Source organism: Apteryx rowi, unplaced genomic scaffold, assembly GCF_003343035.1.
Source record: "Apteryx rowi isolate R43461 unplaced genomic scaffold, aptRow1 scaffold_192, whole genome shotgun sequence".
NCBI lineage: Eukaryota > Metazoa > Chordata > Aves > Apterygiformes > Apterygidae > Apteryx > Apteryx rowi.
In genome coordinates this window covers 1,194,954-1,211,564 of record NW_020448219.1, presented here as the reverse complement: position 1 = coordinate 1,211,564, position 16,611 = coordinate 1,194,954, and the positions used below count along the sequence as shown (strand labels likewise).

The 16,611-nt window shown below is 39.2% G+C and overlaps 1 protein-coding gene across 2 annotated transcripts in view; it reads left to right on the top strand.

Annotated features, from left to right (window-relative positions):
* The window catches only part of ITGA2 (integrin subunit alpha 2), a 70,794-nt gene that overhangs the window by 14,820 nt on the left and 39,363 nt on the right, over window positions 1-16,611 (top strand). The window contains exons 2-4 of one of the 2 annotated variants that reach the window (XM_026062726.1): window positions 4,445-4,568; window positions 13,482-13,591; window positions 14,820-14,911. In XM_026062726.1, coding sequence (XP_025918511.1) covers window positions 4,445-4,568; window positions 13,482-13,591; window positions 14,820-14,911 — 326 coding nt within the window. Of the gene's footprint in view, window positions 1-4,416; window positions 4,569-13,481; window positions 13,592-14,819; window positions 14,912-16,611 lie in introns of those variants that run through there. The other variant, XM_026062727.1, reaches the window with a different exon arrangement.

The window sequence follows — 16,611 nt, the reverse complement described above, 5'->3', positions numbered from 1 at the left end:
CTGTATTTTGCGAATCTTAATTTATGCAAGTTCATTGCCTGAAGGCAGCAACAGCTACTGAATCTTTCCAGCCTCGAATATACAGTACTTTGAACCTAGATGCTTCAAGTTTGGCACCCTTTTAATGCATAAGAGAGGCTCTTATTCTGGCACAGGCTTAAAATAGTTTTGGAGAAAATTTAGCATTTTCTCTTTTTTTAGCTACAGATGCTTGGATTTCTGGTTCTGAATATGGTATTTAGATTCTGCACAAAGCAGAAAAAAGATCTACTTACAGTGTAAGCACTGTATAAGATGGAGGAAAAAGGCAGGAAAGATGCCTAGTGTATTTTTCTTCTCTGGAACTGACCAAGCCCAAAGCAACAAATATTTGTGTGGAGTAGATGTAAAATCAAAACCCTGCTAACAGTTATCAGAATGTAGAATTTAAAATGACTGTGATTCAAATATATTGACTCTCTGTTTTGCTTGATAATGTTTGTGGTGAGTCAGAGTGTGGTCACCAGTTTTTCTACTTCGCTTTTGCAAAGTAGTCATGGGTGAGAGGCAAAGCGGATCCATAGGAAGATTTAAGATGACAGTGTATCGTCAGAGGTAGGCTTTCTGGTTGCTTTTTTGTTTTTGTTCTTTTTCTTTTTGCTATTCTTGACTGGCTGCCTGGCCAGAAAGTAAGGATGACGGAGGCAATTTTGAGAAGTGAACAATGTGATCTGATTTTTTTTCCCCCCTCATTGTTCCATGTAAAAATTCTTACCTGTAAAGAGCAATGCTCTGATATTGAAGCTGTAAAAAGGATTAAAAAGAATAAAATCAAGCCACAGTGATACAGTGCAAAGGAACATTAAGAGCTAATTAAAATAAACACTAAAAATAATAACAATAAATGAGAGTTAACTGTAAGAAGTGGTGGCATTTTAAATGGGTGCAAGCAGAGCTAACCCTGCCAGCAAAAAGAAGGAAGTTTACCCCACTGGCGCCATGTCAAGCAAGGCAACGTGCTTACAAACAGTTCTAGCGGAGGAGGCGTTAGGAGTGGTGCAGGGACTTTGCAGCATGCCAAGTGTGATCGCTGCGGGGGTGCCTGTCTGGCCACCACCTGCATCTGTCCAGGCCCTGCGGGCGCCCCGAAGGGCTCCCCCACCCCCCAGACCCCGGCCCCATTTCAGCCCAGGCYGGGCCGTTGGTCCCTGCCTGAGCTCTGCCCCTCAGCTCCCCGTCCCGTAGACCCTTGCAGCTCCTTGACAACATCAGGGTGAGTGGAGGAGCCCACGTTGTTTCAAAGGTGGTGCTTGGGGTAGCTTGCGCCTGGTGTCAGCCTGCCCTAAAAGGCCAGGGTGAATTTGCTCCCTGATGCGCGGCCTCAGCTGCAGCCTGAAAAATGGGAAGAACCTGTGAAATGGTGTTTTTGGTGGGGAGAAGGGAGTGGGAGGTGTGAGCCTGCGTGCTGGCTGCCCAGCCCTGCTGGCAGAACGCTGGCCCTGGCCGCGTGCCCAGAATGGATGCGTGTACTGTACATGCTGACTGCCGGACACGTGTGGTGGGGACAGAATTGCTTCGCTAAGCAAATACTGCCCTTCATCCCGAGTGCCAGAGGAGCCCCAGGGAACTGCAGTGTCTCCCAGGGCTTCTCCTGGCAAGGTGCTGCCTTTATTCCTCAGATTCAGCCCCTATCTCAGAGTGAGCGGGAACGTAGGAGTGGTCTCCTGGAGACCCACCAAATTCAGCAGTGAGGCCCAAATCCCTCCGAGAGCCGCTGGGAGACGGAGGGCAGAGAGGCCGTGGCTGCTGCAGAGTCCCTGCCGTCTGATGGTGGGCGAGGCGCCAGAAATCCCACGGCATCACGCATCAGAAGAAAATGGACGATCTTTGTGCCAGGGCCTTTAGATGGTGGGCAGCACTTCTAGGCACAGTGACCACTGGAGGAATGGGGAGGGTGCAAGGGGCTGCGGGGAGCACATGGAGCCGTGGGAGGGCAGGGTATAAGCTGCCATGCATCTCATTGAGCCCAGGCTGGCTTGTTGCTGTCTTCTACGTGAATCTGACCCAGCGTGGGGATTTCCACCTGGGCTGACAGTTGTGATATCTGGTCTCTATAGTTTTATCCAGTTCTGGAAATTTCTGATCTGGCTGTAGCATTTAATGAGACTGTAGCCTCGGACAAGAAAGGAAAGCTCTCCCATGCAGCTGCACCTCAGTACGTGGGCAGAGTACATTTAGCAAAGTTAGAATTTGGCTAGCAGAGTGGACATAACACATACCTTGAAACACAGGGGCATTAACGCAGGACAGGACCCCTCTTTACTCAGTTTATTGGGAAGATTGGGGGCTAGCAGTAAATGTGGCAGAGGAAAGTGTGAAGAGCCAAGAACAGAGAAGTGTGAAATCACTTGCCCATTAGAACAGTTTCTTACTCCTGTAGTAGTCTCATGTGGCCTCTAAGAATGAGGCACTGCTAAATTACACTTGATTTCCGACTGACGTTAATACATTTTAAAAACAATAAGGCACAAAAATAAACCTAGGAGGTGGCATAAGCAAGATATTTTGATAAAATGCAAGTACGTTAATCACTGAAGAATTGCTGGCAAAATTTCTACAGTATTGTAATTTTTATATAGTTAATGTCTATCCAACATCTTCTTGCCAAAACCCAGACTTGAACTATGAATTTATGTGGTTGTGATTAGTGTCAAAAGTATTGCAAAATACACTGATTGATATGGCTGTACATACTCTCTTCTCCAGTCTTGAATAACATGACCAGGGAAAAATTCTTCTCTCTAATGGTGTTTCTCAAAGAACTATAGTTTTAGCAAAGGGTGATTACTTGCCTTCCAGAAGCCAGCTGTAGATAGTGGTTGTTTGAAATGACTAATATATGATTTCCTGTTTTGAGTTCATGGTCAGAAAGTAGAAACTATGTATGTGAGTTGTATTTAATCTCCTGCTAGTGACATTTGTCTTTACTATTGTATAAGCTGAGATACAAAATTCACTGACGTTTTTTAAATGTAGTGAACTTTGCTTGGTAACATGCAATTCTGACTGTAATATGTTATCTCTATGATGTTATTTGATGTTATCAAAATGCTTTGAACTTAAGCTAAAATTTTTAAGAAGCCAAAGAGTAGCGCATCTCTTTAAAGGATCCCTGCTCTTATATGGAGTAGTCATAAAGATCACCACTTTACTATGCAATAATTCTTATTAAATAACAGATATATTTCACATGTAGAATAGATAAAACTCATTCTGTCAGGGCACAGAGGAAGGGAGGGAAAATGTAAGGGACATTGTTTAACCAGGGAGCAACTCTGTGAACTCATCACACCAGGAAACCTAAGGCAGTAACTTCATAGTGGAATGATAGGTCATGATTTCTTCCTTACTTGCCTTTTTTGGAGGATTGTCATGAGCCCTAAAGTGTCTGCAGCTGATCTGTAGCTTATTCCAGGGATCCCACCATAGCCTCAGTCTTCCGCCTCCAAGCAGGGGCAGAAGAAATTATCTATTCACAGGTATTAGGAGTCTCAGGCCCTTTTCTTGCAGCTTCTGTAATAGATATTCTCCCTGATGTCCATGGACAACTTTTGTTTATAAAGAAATCAGGTCCTTTATGCATGAGTAACTGGACCCCCACACCTTGCAAACTTGGGACATTCCAAACTTTATCCCCAGCCCTGCTGATTCCCTGAAAGTGGAGTGGAGTGAAATGGAGCGAAATACCCTTACTCCTAGGCAGGGGAGTGAGTGCCCAAGGAAGAGCAGTTAATACCCTGATCCTAGCAAAGTGCAGTTTCAGGATTAAGTGTCATAATTTATTTGTAGCAATAAATCTTTAATTTTTATTATTCTAAGTTTTCCTGTTTGGACAACTGTTCTGACTGTTTGGACAGAAAACAAACACTTATGGTGTAATATTGAAAGAACTCAAAAATCTAGATTTTCTGATGTAGATAGCCTGAATTTTATTTCTGTATTTCAAACAATAACCTGCAGATAGACAGTAGAATACAAACAGTATTAACAGTTATCATCTGAAGATTTTCTTTTTAATGTACCTGAGTAGGCCATTGATGTGCTTGCTCTGTCTTAAGCCTATCTTAAGGTAGAAGAAGATAAAAGACCTCTGAATCATATTTCTTGTCTCTCTTCAACTAAAACACTTACATTAGTAATGGTGCAGCATTTGTTAAGCCAAATAGTGAATGAGTCATTAATCTGTGCCTGCAAAACACCTATGATGTGTGCTAGACAGGCTTTGCATATGGGTAGATGAATACCGTTGTTTATAGGGAGGAGAAAGGCTGCTTTTTATTGTGCATGTCAAAGGCTACATTTTATTTTCTTCTACTGGGGGAGCTGGCACAGATGAAAAGCCTTTTTCACTGGGATCAAAATTCTTTAATTGCTTCTATGGTAATATTAATCTTTCTCTTAACAGGCATTCTTCATAATTGTTGTGAAGCCTACAATGTTGGGCTTCTCGGAGCAAAAATATTTTCTGGTCCATCAAGAGAGCAGTTTGGATATGCAGTACAACAGTTTTTGAATGAACAAGGCAAATGGTAAGCAGTTTAAATACCTTGTTATATGTCCGATTAGCTTAAGGAAAAATGTTGCAACTTGTTTTTATGTTTGTAATTACAAATTTCATTTAAATGAGTTCCTGTTAACTCGTATGTATATTAAAGTTATCTTTTTATTAGTAAATACTGACTTTATTAAAACAAAGTGAAAATATTCTGAAGATGTGTGCATGTGAACATTCAGATGTTTTTTTTCCTTTAAAGTGTATAGCCTGCTAAGCTTTTACTTTCTCACCGATGCACTAGTTTCCTAAGACTCACAGTATCTTGTAGAATTTTAACTCTGATTTCAGTCATTCTTCAATCAATAGCATATCTGTTACACATTCCATATATTTGTGATATTGTTCCATTTTAACATTGCTGAGGTTAAAAAATCAATGGGGCTGAGAAGTTCTAATTATTAATATTAAAATTACGTGAACTTACATCTATATAACTTTGTTTCTGATATAATATTAGTTGTTCCCTTCTTGAGGAACAACATGTTTGGGTGTATATTGTAACAAAATCTGAGCAATGGCCTTGTCTCAGCTGCATTTCTTCACCTGTAAAATTTGATGTGAAATCCACTGTTGTCACAACATTGGTCTCAATGAGTAATTAGTAAAATATTTTCTCTAGGAAGATTGGTTGTCAAAAACTTTAAAAGTATTAATCTAATGTAAGCCCACTTAGTGGAAAACATGTTGTTTTCTCTTTTGGGGTCCCAGCAATCACAGAGCATAAGGTGTCTGTCATGGCAGGGACTACACATCTATAAATACTTCATCAGTACTCAACTACTCTGAGTAGTTATTCATATATATGTGGTCTTAAGTGTATAGTGAAAAGTCATACCAGCTATACAGATTATCATAAGCTGAAACAACATTTTAGATGCACCATTCTCCGTAGACTGAAACAATGTCAGAACCAGGACAACCACAAATTGGCATGTTTGTTTAATTGATGATGGACAGGTAGTAAGTAGCTGAACTTTTCTGAGTAAAAAGTAAGATATTAAAATCTGAAGTCCATGGAAATGCATATGAAAATGTCTTTAATAGTTTAAAATTTGGAAAAGTCCATATGAAAATATAGAGCTAGCTGAGATAGTTATGCACAGCCCTGCACAGAGACATGCTTTGTGGTTGCGAATTTTTGTGTATGCATAAATGTAAGACTACCTAGCTCCCACTGCTTCTCTGGCATTACCCTGTTTACACAGACAGTAACCAGGAGATAGAGTAAGAGGAGAGCACAGCTGTATCTTCTGAACTAAAAGTTTGAGGTATCCTCTCCCTATTTTGGGTAGGCACTTCCCCTTCTCCTTGCCTGATGCATGGCAGTTTCTCACTGTGCTTCTACCCACTTTAATTATGTGCTTAGTCTCCCATAGTTCAGAGCTCCCTTTTTTCTTTCTTTCTTTTTTTTTTTTTTTGGTGACTTCTATGTAAAGCTATTGAAGGAGAACGAGAATGTTTGCCTCAAGTGAATTGAATGCTTCAGCTCATACCTGGTATTTGGGGGGAAATTATGTCCTGTGTTCTATTCTTCTTGTATGTTTTTCTGTAAGCTTACAACAGGAGCACTACGCTCAAGACTCACCCAGCCTATTTTTGTTTTGTATTTCCCTGTTGTATGCTCCTGATATTCAAGAAAGTGGTAATGAAGGAGTTTTCATATTATACGCTGGAGTTAGAGAAAGAAAGAAACTTTGGATTAACTTCTCTGTCCTTTCTCCCAGGTATCTGAATATTATGAATCTGAGAGTCTTTTCTGTAGATAGATAGTTCTTCATCATTGGTTCATTCATTTCAGTGTGCCTGACCATAGTTCCAAAAGTCAGGGAAATTCTACCAGCTCTTGTTCTAGTAACTGTGAATTGTTACAGATCCTTCGGTGAAGAAAAGCTCTTTTCAGTCTTTCTCACAAAAAATCATTAGACATGCTTAAAAGCATAGTTTATTCTCCTGTTCTCTTCATTGCTAGGCTAACTTCTTTCTCTTAAAGTAACAAAACTTTTTCTTGTGTTTTTTATTAAAAAAAACACTCAAACTGTTCAATAGGATTGCTTTTTACTGTAAGCGATGCACAGCCCGCAACCTGTGTGTGGAACGCTTGTTGACATGGCTAAACTGGAAGTGAGATAAACAGGTTGAGGCCTTGCGTAAGGCTGTGACACTGCTTTCTGTCCAAAGGGAACATTTATTACTGTATCCTTTTATGAAGAGACCATCATTGTGCAGCGTGTGATGCACTTGAAAACTCTGTTCAGGCACAGTGGAGCTGCTCACCACATCAAACACTGCTGGGATGACAGCTATCTTCAAGGGAGAGATTATCCAGAATCTAAGATCTGCTAGGAATTTCATCACTTCTTATTTGAAGTGGACTGCACATTTCCTTGACCTTGCTTCTGTTGATAAAATCACATGGTGCCAAATTAAATGGAGCTTTAAAAATCCTTCTGTATTCTCTCAAAGAGCAGAAAGGAGAGAAAACAGCAGATCTAGGTATGTTATGTTATTTGAATGTATTTATGGGAGGCACCTGTCTGAGGCAATAAGGGCTATAGAAAATGATAAAGACAGGAGAATTTTTGCAGGATTGGGACTGTGCACATGGCAGTATGTTATCAGCTTTTGCTTGGAGATGAGTTCAGAACAGAGAGGGAAGACTATCACACCAGGAGTTAAGGACTGCAAGGGGGCTAGTATGTGCTGGGGCAGCCGTGACACAAACCAGCAAGGGAGCTCTTTTTGTGTAGGGTCAGATGATCCGGGATAATTGGACACTGGTCTGCCACCGTGGGCATTGATGGCACACGATGCGATACAAATAAGCGCACACTTGCAAGTCGAGCAAAGCTAAAGCTTCTGACTGTGCCTGGTGGAAATGTCAAAACTGAAGCTCTTTAATGGAGTCAAGGAAAATTGTGAGTGCCAAAGAAACGTACTCATCAAATAGAAGAATTTAGGCAGACCACCCCACAAGTAATTAGACACAACAGAAACATCATTCAGTTCACGCTGTGGTTCTCCCTGTGATGAGATCGCCTGTATTGGAACCTTAAATTGAGACCAAATGGACATTTCTCTTGAAAGCATAATATTTTATAAAGGGGGATTGTACCCTGTCAAGTTTGTCTTGACAAGTTTGTCTATGTATGCCAAAAACAGCAGCAGATAGTATATTCTGCAAACCCAGCAATACTAGTGTTCTCCAGAGGCTGGGTTTATTTGTGTGTTTTTGTATCTCTCTCCTAATGAGGAAGACAGCTGTATATAGCTGTTAAACTGTTTTTTCTTTGAAGATTACCTACATGTATGTGTCTTCAGGACAGTCTATAGATACAATCCACAGCAGAACCAAAATCTTAGTCTGTTGTTAATGTATTGTTTGGTACCAAGTTGCAGCCTCTCTGCTTGGTTATATCTGTGTTTAGGATTTGGAGGGTTTGAATTTTGTTTTGGAATTTGTTATGGATTTTTTTCTCTTTTTAAATATTTATTGTTTTATTTCATGTCATGTCACTAAAGACAGCTTAATATGCACTGGAATTACTGGTGTATCACATAGTCATTGCACTGCTAAATAGTTTTTAAAATCATTGCAAACTGCTCATTACTGATCAAAGTACAGTAGCTTTTCCTCTGAGTTGGTGTGTTGCCTCTTTGGACCAATAAAATGTTTTGACATAAAGACATATTTCTACAGTAGCTTTTCTTGAAATCAATAAATTTTCAAAACATTCTGATTTTAATTAAGATAGTACATTTTGGCCAATTTCTTTTTAAACAATATGCTGCCATCATTATACCTCCTGCTTTTAAGTGTCAGCACCACTGCTACAGGCAGACACAGTTCCTTACTCAACTGTGCTTCCCCCAACTGCATGACCTATAGTTTGCCTTTGCAGTGGCTTCTCTCTGCAATGCCTTTTAAGTTTGTCAGTCAAACCTCTCTTGCTATAACTCACCTTAGCTTTTGAGGTTTATAGCCTTTTGTTCAAAGGCTCCTAGGTTTTCGATGTTGATAAGGGCTTTGGGGTGTGCAGAGAAGCGTCTATGAAAATGAAGACTTTTCCGGTCTTCGTATCTATTCATCACTTCCTGTAATTGTAGGGATCTGGACCAGATGATTCAAGAGGTCCTTTCTACTTTTATATTCCTATTTCATTGGCCAACTTTTTTTTTTTAAAAAAAAACACATTGAAGACCAAATACATGAAAAGAAGTAGAGAAAGAAAAACCCACACCATAAAATATAAAACATATTCTGACAACAGCTGAGAATTCAGCTATTCATCATAAATTCTAATTTTGTTTTCTGCTACGGGACACTGCCAGTTATTAGCTTTGTCATGGTGTAATTTCCCAGAAATAATTCGCATCGGACTGCTCTGCCACTTCTGCAGCCTGTGTGGTATGATGTTGCGGCTGAACTTTATTTGACTTCATGAAGCTCCACTGCCTTGTATACAATGTTGGAGCCTGATTAAGGAGCTGACTAATAAAATCTGAGCAATATTGCATACTAATCACTATAGTATTATGTAAAGATGATCTACGAGGATACATAACAAAGTATTGTAAAAATAAACACTTAACTCATGCCTGAAAAAGACTGTTCATTAATATACTGTATATGATATAGTTTATTTAAAAACAAGTATTTGAGTAATCATATCTTGCATTCTTTCATGATACATTCAGTTTCACTCTGCTTCATGCACATCCTGTTTAATCACAGTAAGTAAGGAGATATTTTTGTAGCTAGCAGGGTGCTGTCCAGATACTCTTGCTTTCTTCATTTCCCATGTTTTAGAAAGAGGCACATATCTTTTCCCAGAGCCGCATTGTGTAACTGTCTACTGTAATGGTTCCTGTTAATTTCAAAAGGCAAATAGGAGATGCTGATTTATAACATAGTGTTTACATTAGTGTAAAGCTAAAGTAAGGCTCAGGATACAAGAGGAATAATAATTATTTCCTAGGTGCAGAAAGGCTGGCAGTAGAAAGTAGAAGGTTAGGGTTGGCAGAACATGGTTCATAATTTTTTCTCAGGCAAATATTGTTGGCAGGCTAGATTTCTTAAGTCAAATAAGGAAACAGGCTCTGATCGTTTTTGCAAATTAAAGTTCCAGTAATAGTCAATTTTAAGTGTTAAATTCTATGTATGGATTGGCATTTTTTTACTTACAGCATAGTTATGACATTGGGAGTAGGGCTAGCATTTGGGCAGGTTTAAAGGCTTTATATGTTGTTGGGTCTTGTGCAACCCACAAATGTACAATGAAGCCAATGAACTCTAGCGAAGAGGAAGGTAGTATAACAATTTCCAGTAAAGTATGAGGAGTATAAGCTAAATAAAAAAATAAAAGACAGGATTAAATTTGCTATAGGCACGGTTGGCGTAGCTTCAGATTTGCATTTAGAATGAGAGGAGTTTATCTTGTTTGATTTAGGTTTTTTGTTTGAATGACACAATAGCTATAAAGCTAATTTTAGGGCTAGAAAAAGTGAAACAAAGTTGTGCATATTAAGTTCTAAAAGTGGGCTGAGTGTAAAAGAGCGTAAAGAGTGACAGTTTTGTGGTATAAATAGATGTCTGGGTTGGAGTTAAAGTTGGGACTGGGAAAAGCAGGAGCTTCAGAGCCCAGGTTACTGCTGAGCAGCGTAAAGCCCATGGAGTAAGCTCAAGTACTCATGCTGACAGAGAGAGAATTGCTTATTTTTAACTTTATGGAGGGTGTGTGTCTCTAGGTTATGCCAATAGCAAAGGTTAGGGTTGGAGTTGGGCTTGGAGTTAGGCTTAGACTTTGAAACAGTTGAACAGCTAGTGCTCAAGCACTCTTCTCCTTTTCTTTGGTGGTGGTGGTGGGGAGAGTCCTTCAAGAGCCACAGGGCTAGGCTGAAGGCTAGTGGCAGTGGGAGACAACAGCTTGTGTCAAGTTTCCTGGTGCTCCACTTTTGGAGTCGCAGGTGGACTTGTGCCAGACCCAAGGTTGGAGTTTGGTCTGGGGCAGCAGGAGCTCAAAGCGCTCGTCTGTTGCTGGCTGCTGCCCGGCCTGCCAGGATAACAGGGAGGCTGGTGCCTGCAGAAGTTGTGGCTGTGTGGCTGTGTGAGAGAAAACGATGATGCTTCAAAGTCATGTTTGGGGACACAGATCCACATTTATATTTAATGCACATTCTTATCATCATAGTTCCCTATATAAAGGTTGTTATTGCCTTTTAATGTATAGGCCTGTCTCAGGAACCTCTCAGTTGAAACTCTAGCGTTAACCACAAATTTTTAACACATCTCTGTCTCCAGCTACCTAATCTTGTTTAACATCACATGTTATTTAAAGACATTTTCTCTCAAGTTAGTTTTCCAGGGTACCTTTCCCTACTGTAGGCATAGCTGAAGGAGGTGGAAGCTTTCTGGTCTGGTTCCCAGCCCTCGCAGAGCAAATGCCGTTCACTGGCAGACCTGGGAGAGGGCCTAAGGGAAGGGCTGCCACATCAGTCCCCTCAGCAGCGGAAGTACGAGTTGGGGATCTTTAATTTACATCAACCATATGTTAATTGAATGTACAAATGTGGGCAAGAAAATGATTATGGCTCAACTATTTGAGGAATGAGATCATCACAGAACAGTTTCCTGTTGCTTCGTGTTTTCACTCTGCCTGTATAAACAGTGCGCTTTAGACTTCAAGATAACCCATCGCGGCAGGATGCTTCCAGCACAGTCCAGACAATTACAGCAAGTTACATGACAAGACAGGGTGACGTAGAGGTATTTCCAAGATCCTTTAAGGTTATTCTTTTAAATAGTAACTGTCCTCCTGCGTGGATTCTGAATTATATTTGCCTTTTGGGAAAGATAGAAGAAACATGCAAATATTCACAAATGTGTGCAGTGCAATATTCAGCTTGAAACTTAATGTCTGAAACTGGAATAGCTTTACAGCATTACACAGGCCCTTATGCTGTTCTTTCCTTTTTTATTCTTTTTTTGTTTCTATGAAAATGGTTAGCCCTTTCTCTCTCCCATTAGCCCAGGTAGCATTTTATTACTGTACATTACTCTGTAGTACTTACCAAGGGGAGAGACTGTAACACCTCGTCTTGCTTCTGTCGGTGACTTCACTGGCTCCAGCCCTATGCGTCATTGCAAGTGTTTGCTAGTTGTATGGTCTACTGATGTACGCCCTAAGGAGGAGTTTCTAATGAGCTCTGGCTGTTTGATGCTGAGCAATGGTGGTTCTGGTTTCCACTGTGCAGAAAAGGTATGAGGTCAGAGGCATCCTCGCAGCAATTGTAACATACACTATTTTTGTAGACAGGTATTTATATGCACCTGAATTGCAGGTTTAGAAATGCTGAAAGTGCACAAAATTTGTTCCTGTTGCCTGCATAATCACTATTTTTCAACAAGGTAATTAAGAAGGAGGTATTTTCAAAATATTTGTATGCAAAGAAAATAGAATGTGAATTTTCTCCTAACTGAACTGGTAAAATGGAATATTATTTGTACTCCTAAGTTTGTGTTTAATTGAGATGAAATAAACTAAAAAAAAATGCAGATAATATTTTCCTTAGGGCAAAGCTGAAAAGGATTCAAACCGTTGCTTGTGCATCTAAAACTATATATTTTTATCAAGTCCATTTTATTCAAACTAATTTTATTTATTTTAAATTGCAGTAATGAAATTGGATGATCCCTGGAAACTGAGTGGGATATATAGCAATTACTTTGAAACATAATCATTTTATAAAATGTGTTGTTATCATAGTGCAATGTGTTTACATTAACTACTTATCAAGTTTTAGGGGAGGCAAATTGAGCTTTTAGAAATCTTTCTAATGAAACTCCATATTCCATACTGAGGTCCCATTGCTTGTCCTTTACAGTCTACTAGCAGAAATTTTGATGCATAAACAGAAAGTCCTACATTGCTATTGGAGGAAATACCCACAGTCCCTGCTTGCTAACTAGCCAGTTCATTTTTTTCATATCTGTTGAGGGTCTCATGTTCTTGGTCTTGTCTTGCTTTACCACATTTCACTCTGTGAAAATTGCATAAAGAGTTATCCTTCTCTTCTAGTCCTACACTGCCCTAAACAGTCCAGTGGACTCAGTCTCTTAGAGAGTTATGCTGAAACATAGGTATTGTTAAGCAGTATTCCCACGGGGTGAACTAGATGTTTTTTAAAGTTTCTGAGATTAGAGGTTGAGAAAGGTGTTTTGAGGAGTGGATACTAGTGTGGGAGCCTCATGGCAGACCAAGGAATGACTCATAGAAAGTGAATCACTTCATACCATATGCAGAAATTTTCCTAAGTCTTAAAGTTCTTGTTCAAGATTAAATATACTTCATGCAGCAGTCTGCAGTCACCTGCAGTATTTTCTTTCTGACTCAGTGTTTTCAAGGTGTGGTAGGATTGAAAGTCAGACATAGGTGCTTTGCTGTTGCTGAGTATATCTGTAGGAAATGCTTTTTATCAGTTAAAAGAAAAACTTGAATCGGTTAACTGTTTCCTGGCAGGAGAATAAAAAATGTTGTTTTTCAATTCACAATGTATGTATCTGATTTTTTATGTATTAGTATATATTAATACTTTTGCTGTATCTCTTCTGACATTTTGGCTTGAGAACACAATAGCAACAGTATATATATTTAAGCCAATCTAATCCCCGGAGGATTCTGTACCAAAGTTGCCCCTTATGTACTGAATCCAGTGTATTAACATCTAAGTAAAGCTCACCTTCTGGACAGCTCTGGAGAGAATCCTTTAATTCCTTAGGTGCTATATTTTTGGAAAGTCTCTTTACCTGTTTCCTTCAGTTTGCTTTGTGGTATTGCCGGTGGTCTTTTCCAGTGTCATTAAAAAACTAATGAAGTTCCTGTTATTTTAGGTTGTTGGTTGGTTCACCCTGGAGTGGCTATCCAGCTAATAGAACTGGAGATATCTATGCATGTCCTGTTGGTACATCCAAAACCACATGCAAAAAATTGAATTTACAAGGTAAGTTGTAATGAGTAATGTCTCACTATAATTTTTCAGCTTTTCCTCATTTTTGTACCAGGCCAATATGTCAAAAGAACAATCAGCAAGTAGCAAGACCAGTAACAAAAACAGGTGTCAGCAGAGATTGTGTGAATGTTGTACTGGCATTCAGAGGAATTTCACTTTCATTGACGAGATCAGCATTCCTTGGTCTTAGGCCCCTTGAAAAATAAAATACGGATATCACTGTATTTTATAAGGCCATTTCTAATGATCTTCTCTCTCCTTGTCAATTATATTTTTTGAGTTCTAAAATTAATTGCACATAATCACTTTTTACAGCTGCCCATGTGATGCGCACATGAACTTTTTGTCTTTTTGCCATTTGTTTCACACATTGCTAAGGTGAATTTGATTTCTGGAATCAGTTTATTCTAGAACTATGTTATCATTATTACTGTTTGCTATATCTTTCTGAGAAAACTTTTTGTTCTGCCTCTGTCAGTTCTCTTGTCGTCTTTCTTAGTCATTTGTATCAACCTTATTATTAGCACTGTAAGTAGTAGTAATATTTATAACATATTTACATTATACTTGAGGATTCTCATTACAATCTCATTTTAAATTGCACTTACTTAGTCAACATATTATATGAAGCCTTTCCTGCCTCTGTGTACTTATGGACTAAGTTTCAAATGAGATTCACTTTTCAATGCAGTGAAAATACAGAATGACAGAGAACAGTAATTAGATTTTATTTTTTTCTGAACATAGTACAGTATGCTGAGATGCCTACTATAACTTTATTTATGGTGCAAAGCATTTCTGTCATCCACGGGTCCTTTCACATTTTTGTTTAAAGCTTAATACTGAATCAGAGGAATCTGATGTCTTGTGGACTGTAACAGTAGCCACCCAACTGTAGCTACTCAACCAACTAAAAGTCCTTACAGGAAGAAATTGTCTTCTTTTCCATTCTGTTGCCTTAACTCTTGAGGGAAGGCACTCTAAATGGCATTTTCTCCCATACTTAATTAACATCTATGAATCAACATGAATTAACATTCATGTTTAGCAAATTTTTCACACAGATTAGCTTTCTTTTTTCACAAAATTTTATACAAGCATTTGGAAGAGGGATCTTAGATCCTGAGAAAAAAAGTTTTAGAAAATAAATTCTAATTTACTAAATTGCTTGTACATCTTATTTACTATTGTGTCATTATTTAATCTCTTTTTATTTTAGCTTTAACAACCATTCCAAATGTGACTGAGATAAAGGAAGAAATGAACCTTGGCTTGACTCTGATACAAAACTCAAAAACAGGAGGATTTCTGGTACGTGTCAATGATGTATTCAATAAATACAGAAATTCCTGTGGAGAATGAAGAAACTATAATTCTACACACTTTTAAATTAATTCTAAATTGAATATATTTTATTATGCAGCACAAGTTAATACATATTTTGCATATTTTAAAATATTTCATCCCGCTATCTTTACCTAGGTTACAAAATCAGGAAAATTAAGAATTGTCTCCTTCTGCATTTATCCAAAGATCCCATGGAAGAAACCTGCCAAACATATAATTAAAGATTCTGTAATATAGGTTAGACAACATAGACAGGAATATTTCCATCATGGATAGCCGTGAGCTGGTCTTGTGCTCTCAAAAGGCATTATAGGAGCTTTCCTCTGCTTTGAACACTGTAGTTGGTAAAGCACCTACCCAGTAACTGTTCTCCTGAGATGCTGGAGTTTCCAGTCCCATGAAATTGCCTTTTACTTTACCAAAGCAGTTTATTTGGTCAGTGAGCTGGAGGAGGATGTGTTGTCTATGCGTATATTCTGCAAACTGGTCTCCTTTGAGCCTGTAAAACTGAGATTTCGTGATTGAAAGGAAGTTAAGGCCTGTTCAATACACTCTGTCTTTTACACCGTTAAGCATTATAAGCATGAAGACTCTTGGGATGCAGGTGTATTCCAGATTACAGTGCACACATTGTAGGCCTGTGCAGTAACTAAGTGAAACAGTAAACTGCAGTTTTGAGACTCTGGCCTCTATTGGCTCACGTTAAATGTTGTATTTTTTATGCTGCATCTTGCTAGTAATCATGCAAGTATTCAACTATTTATCTTCACTATCATATGCCCCAGTTCACTGATGTACTTAAAAGTAGGTCTAACTCCAGGCTTTCCAGCAGCTCTCCTGAAGTCAGTAAAGCTAATCATAATTTTAAATTGCAGCAACAGTGCTTCTCTTGATTGTTGGCTTGAGAAGATATTGATTAAGTCTCTTGGGTGATACCTTTAATTACTGCTAATACTGTCCCGTGCATTCCCACTTGAATCAGTATTAGTAATTGCAGTAATTTTAAAATATCTCATGCAGAAAAATTTACATTTTCTTGTTATGCTTGAACTTCTTTCAATTAAAAAGGCTTTCCTGATCCATACAGTGTTGTCTGACTACCCAAATAGCATAAAAACACCAAAAAAACAGTTGAATATTAAGACCTGAATGGTTAGCCACTTCTTTGGTGAGGTGCATTCTTTCTGACAGAAAGAGAAACTGGTGCTTATCTGTGACTCAACAATGAAGAATATCAGAAGTCCCATGTCTTAGTGTGGCTTGACTTGGACAATAGCAGAGGTTGTCTTTGATTGCAAGTCCCTCTCAGCCAGGACTTCACTCCGAGACTCCGTCACTGTCGCAGCTTTCTGCTGTGAGAGGGTCTTTGCATTACGCCTGGGGCTTCTTTGCCCCTGCTCGCTCTGCTGCTTCCCCGTCCTGCCTCTGCTCTCAGCGTGACCAGCTTCCCGCAGCTCTCCCCGGGCCGTTCTCCATCCCCATGTTCTCCAAGGCATCCGGGCTGTTCAGTTTGAGTGTAACCCCACCTGGTGCACCTGCATGTTAGCTAGTGGATCCTGCTGTTCCAGTTGTTTGGTTCAGCGTGATTGTTTCTTACAGGTATCCTAGGCAAAGAGCAGTCATTTACACATGCACATTTCATTTTTCTGAGGCCTATTTAGTCC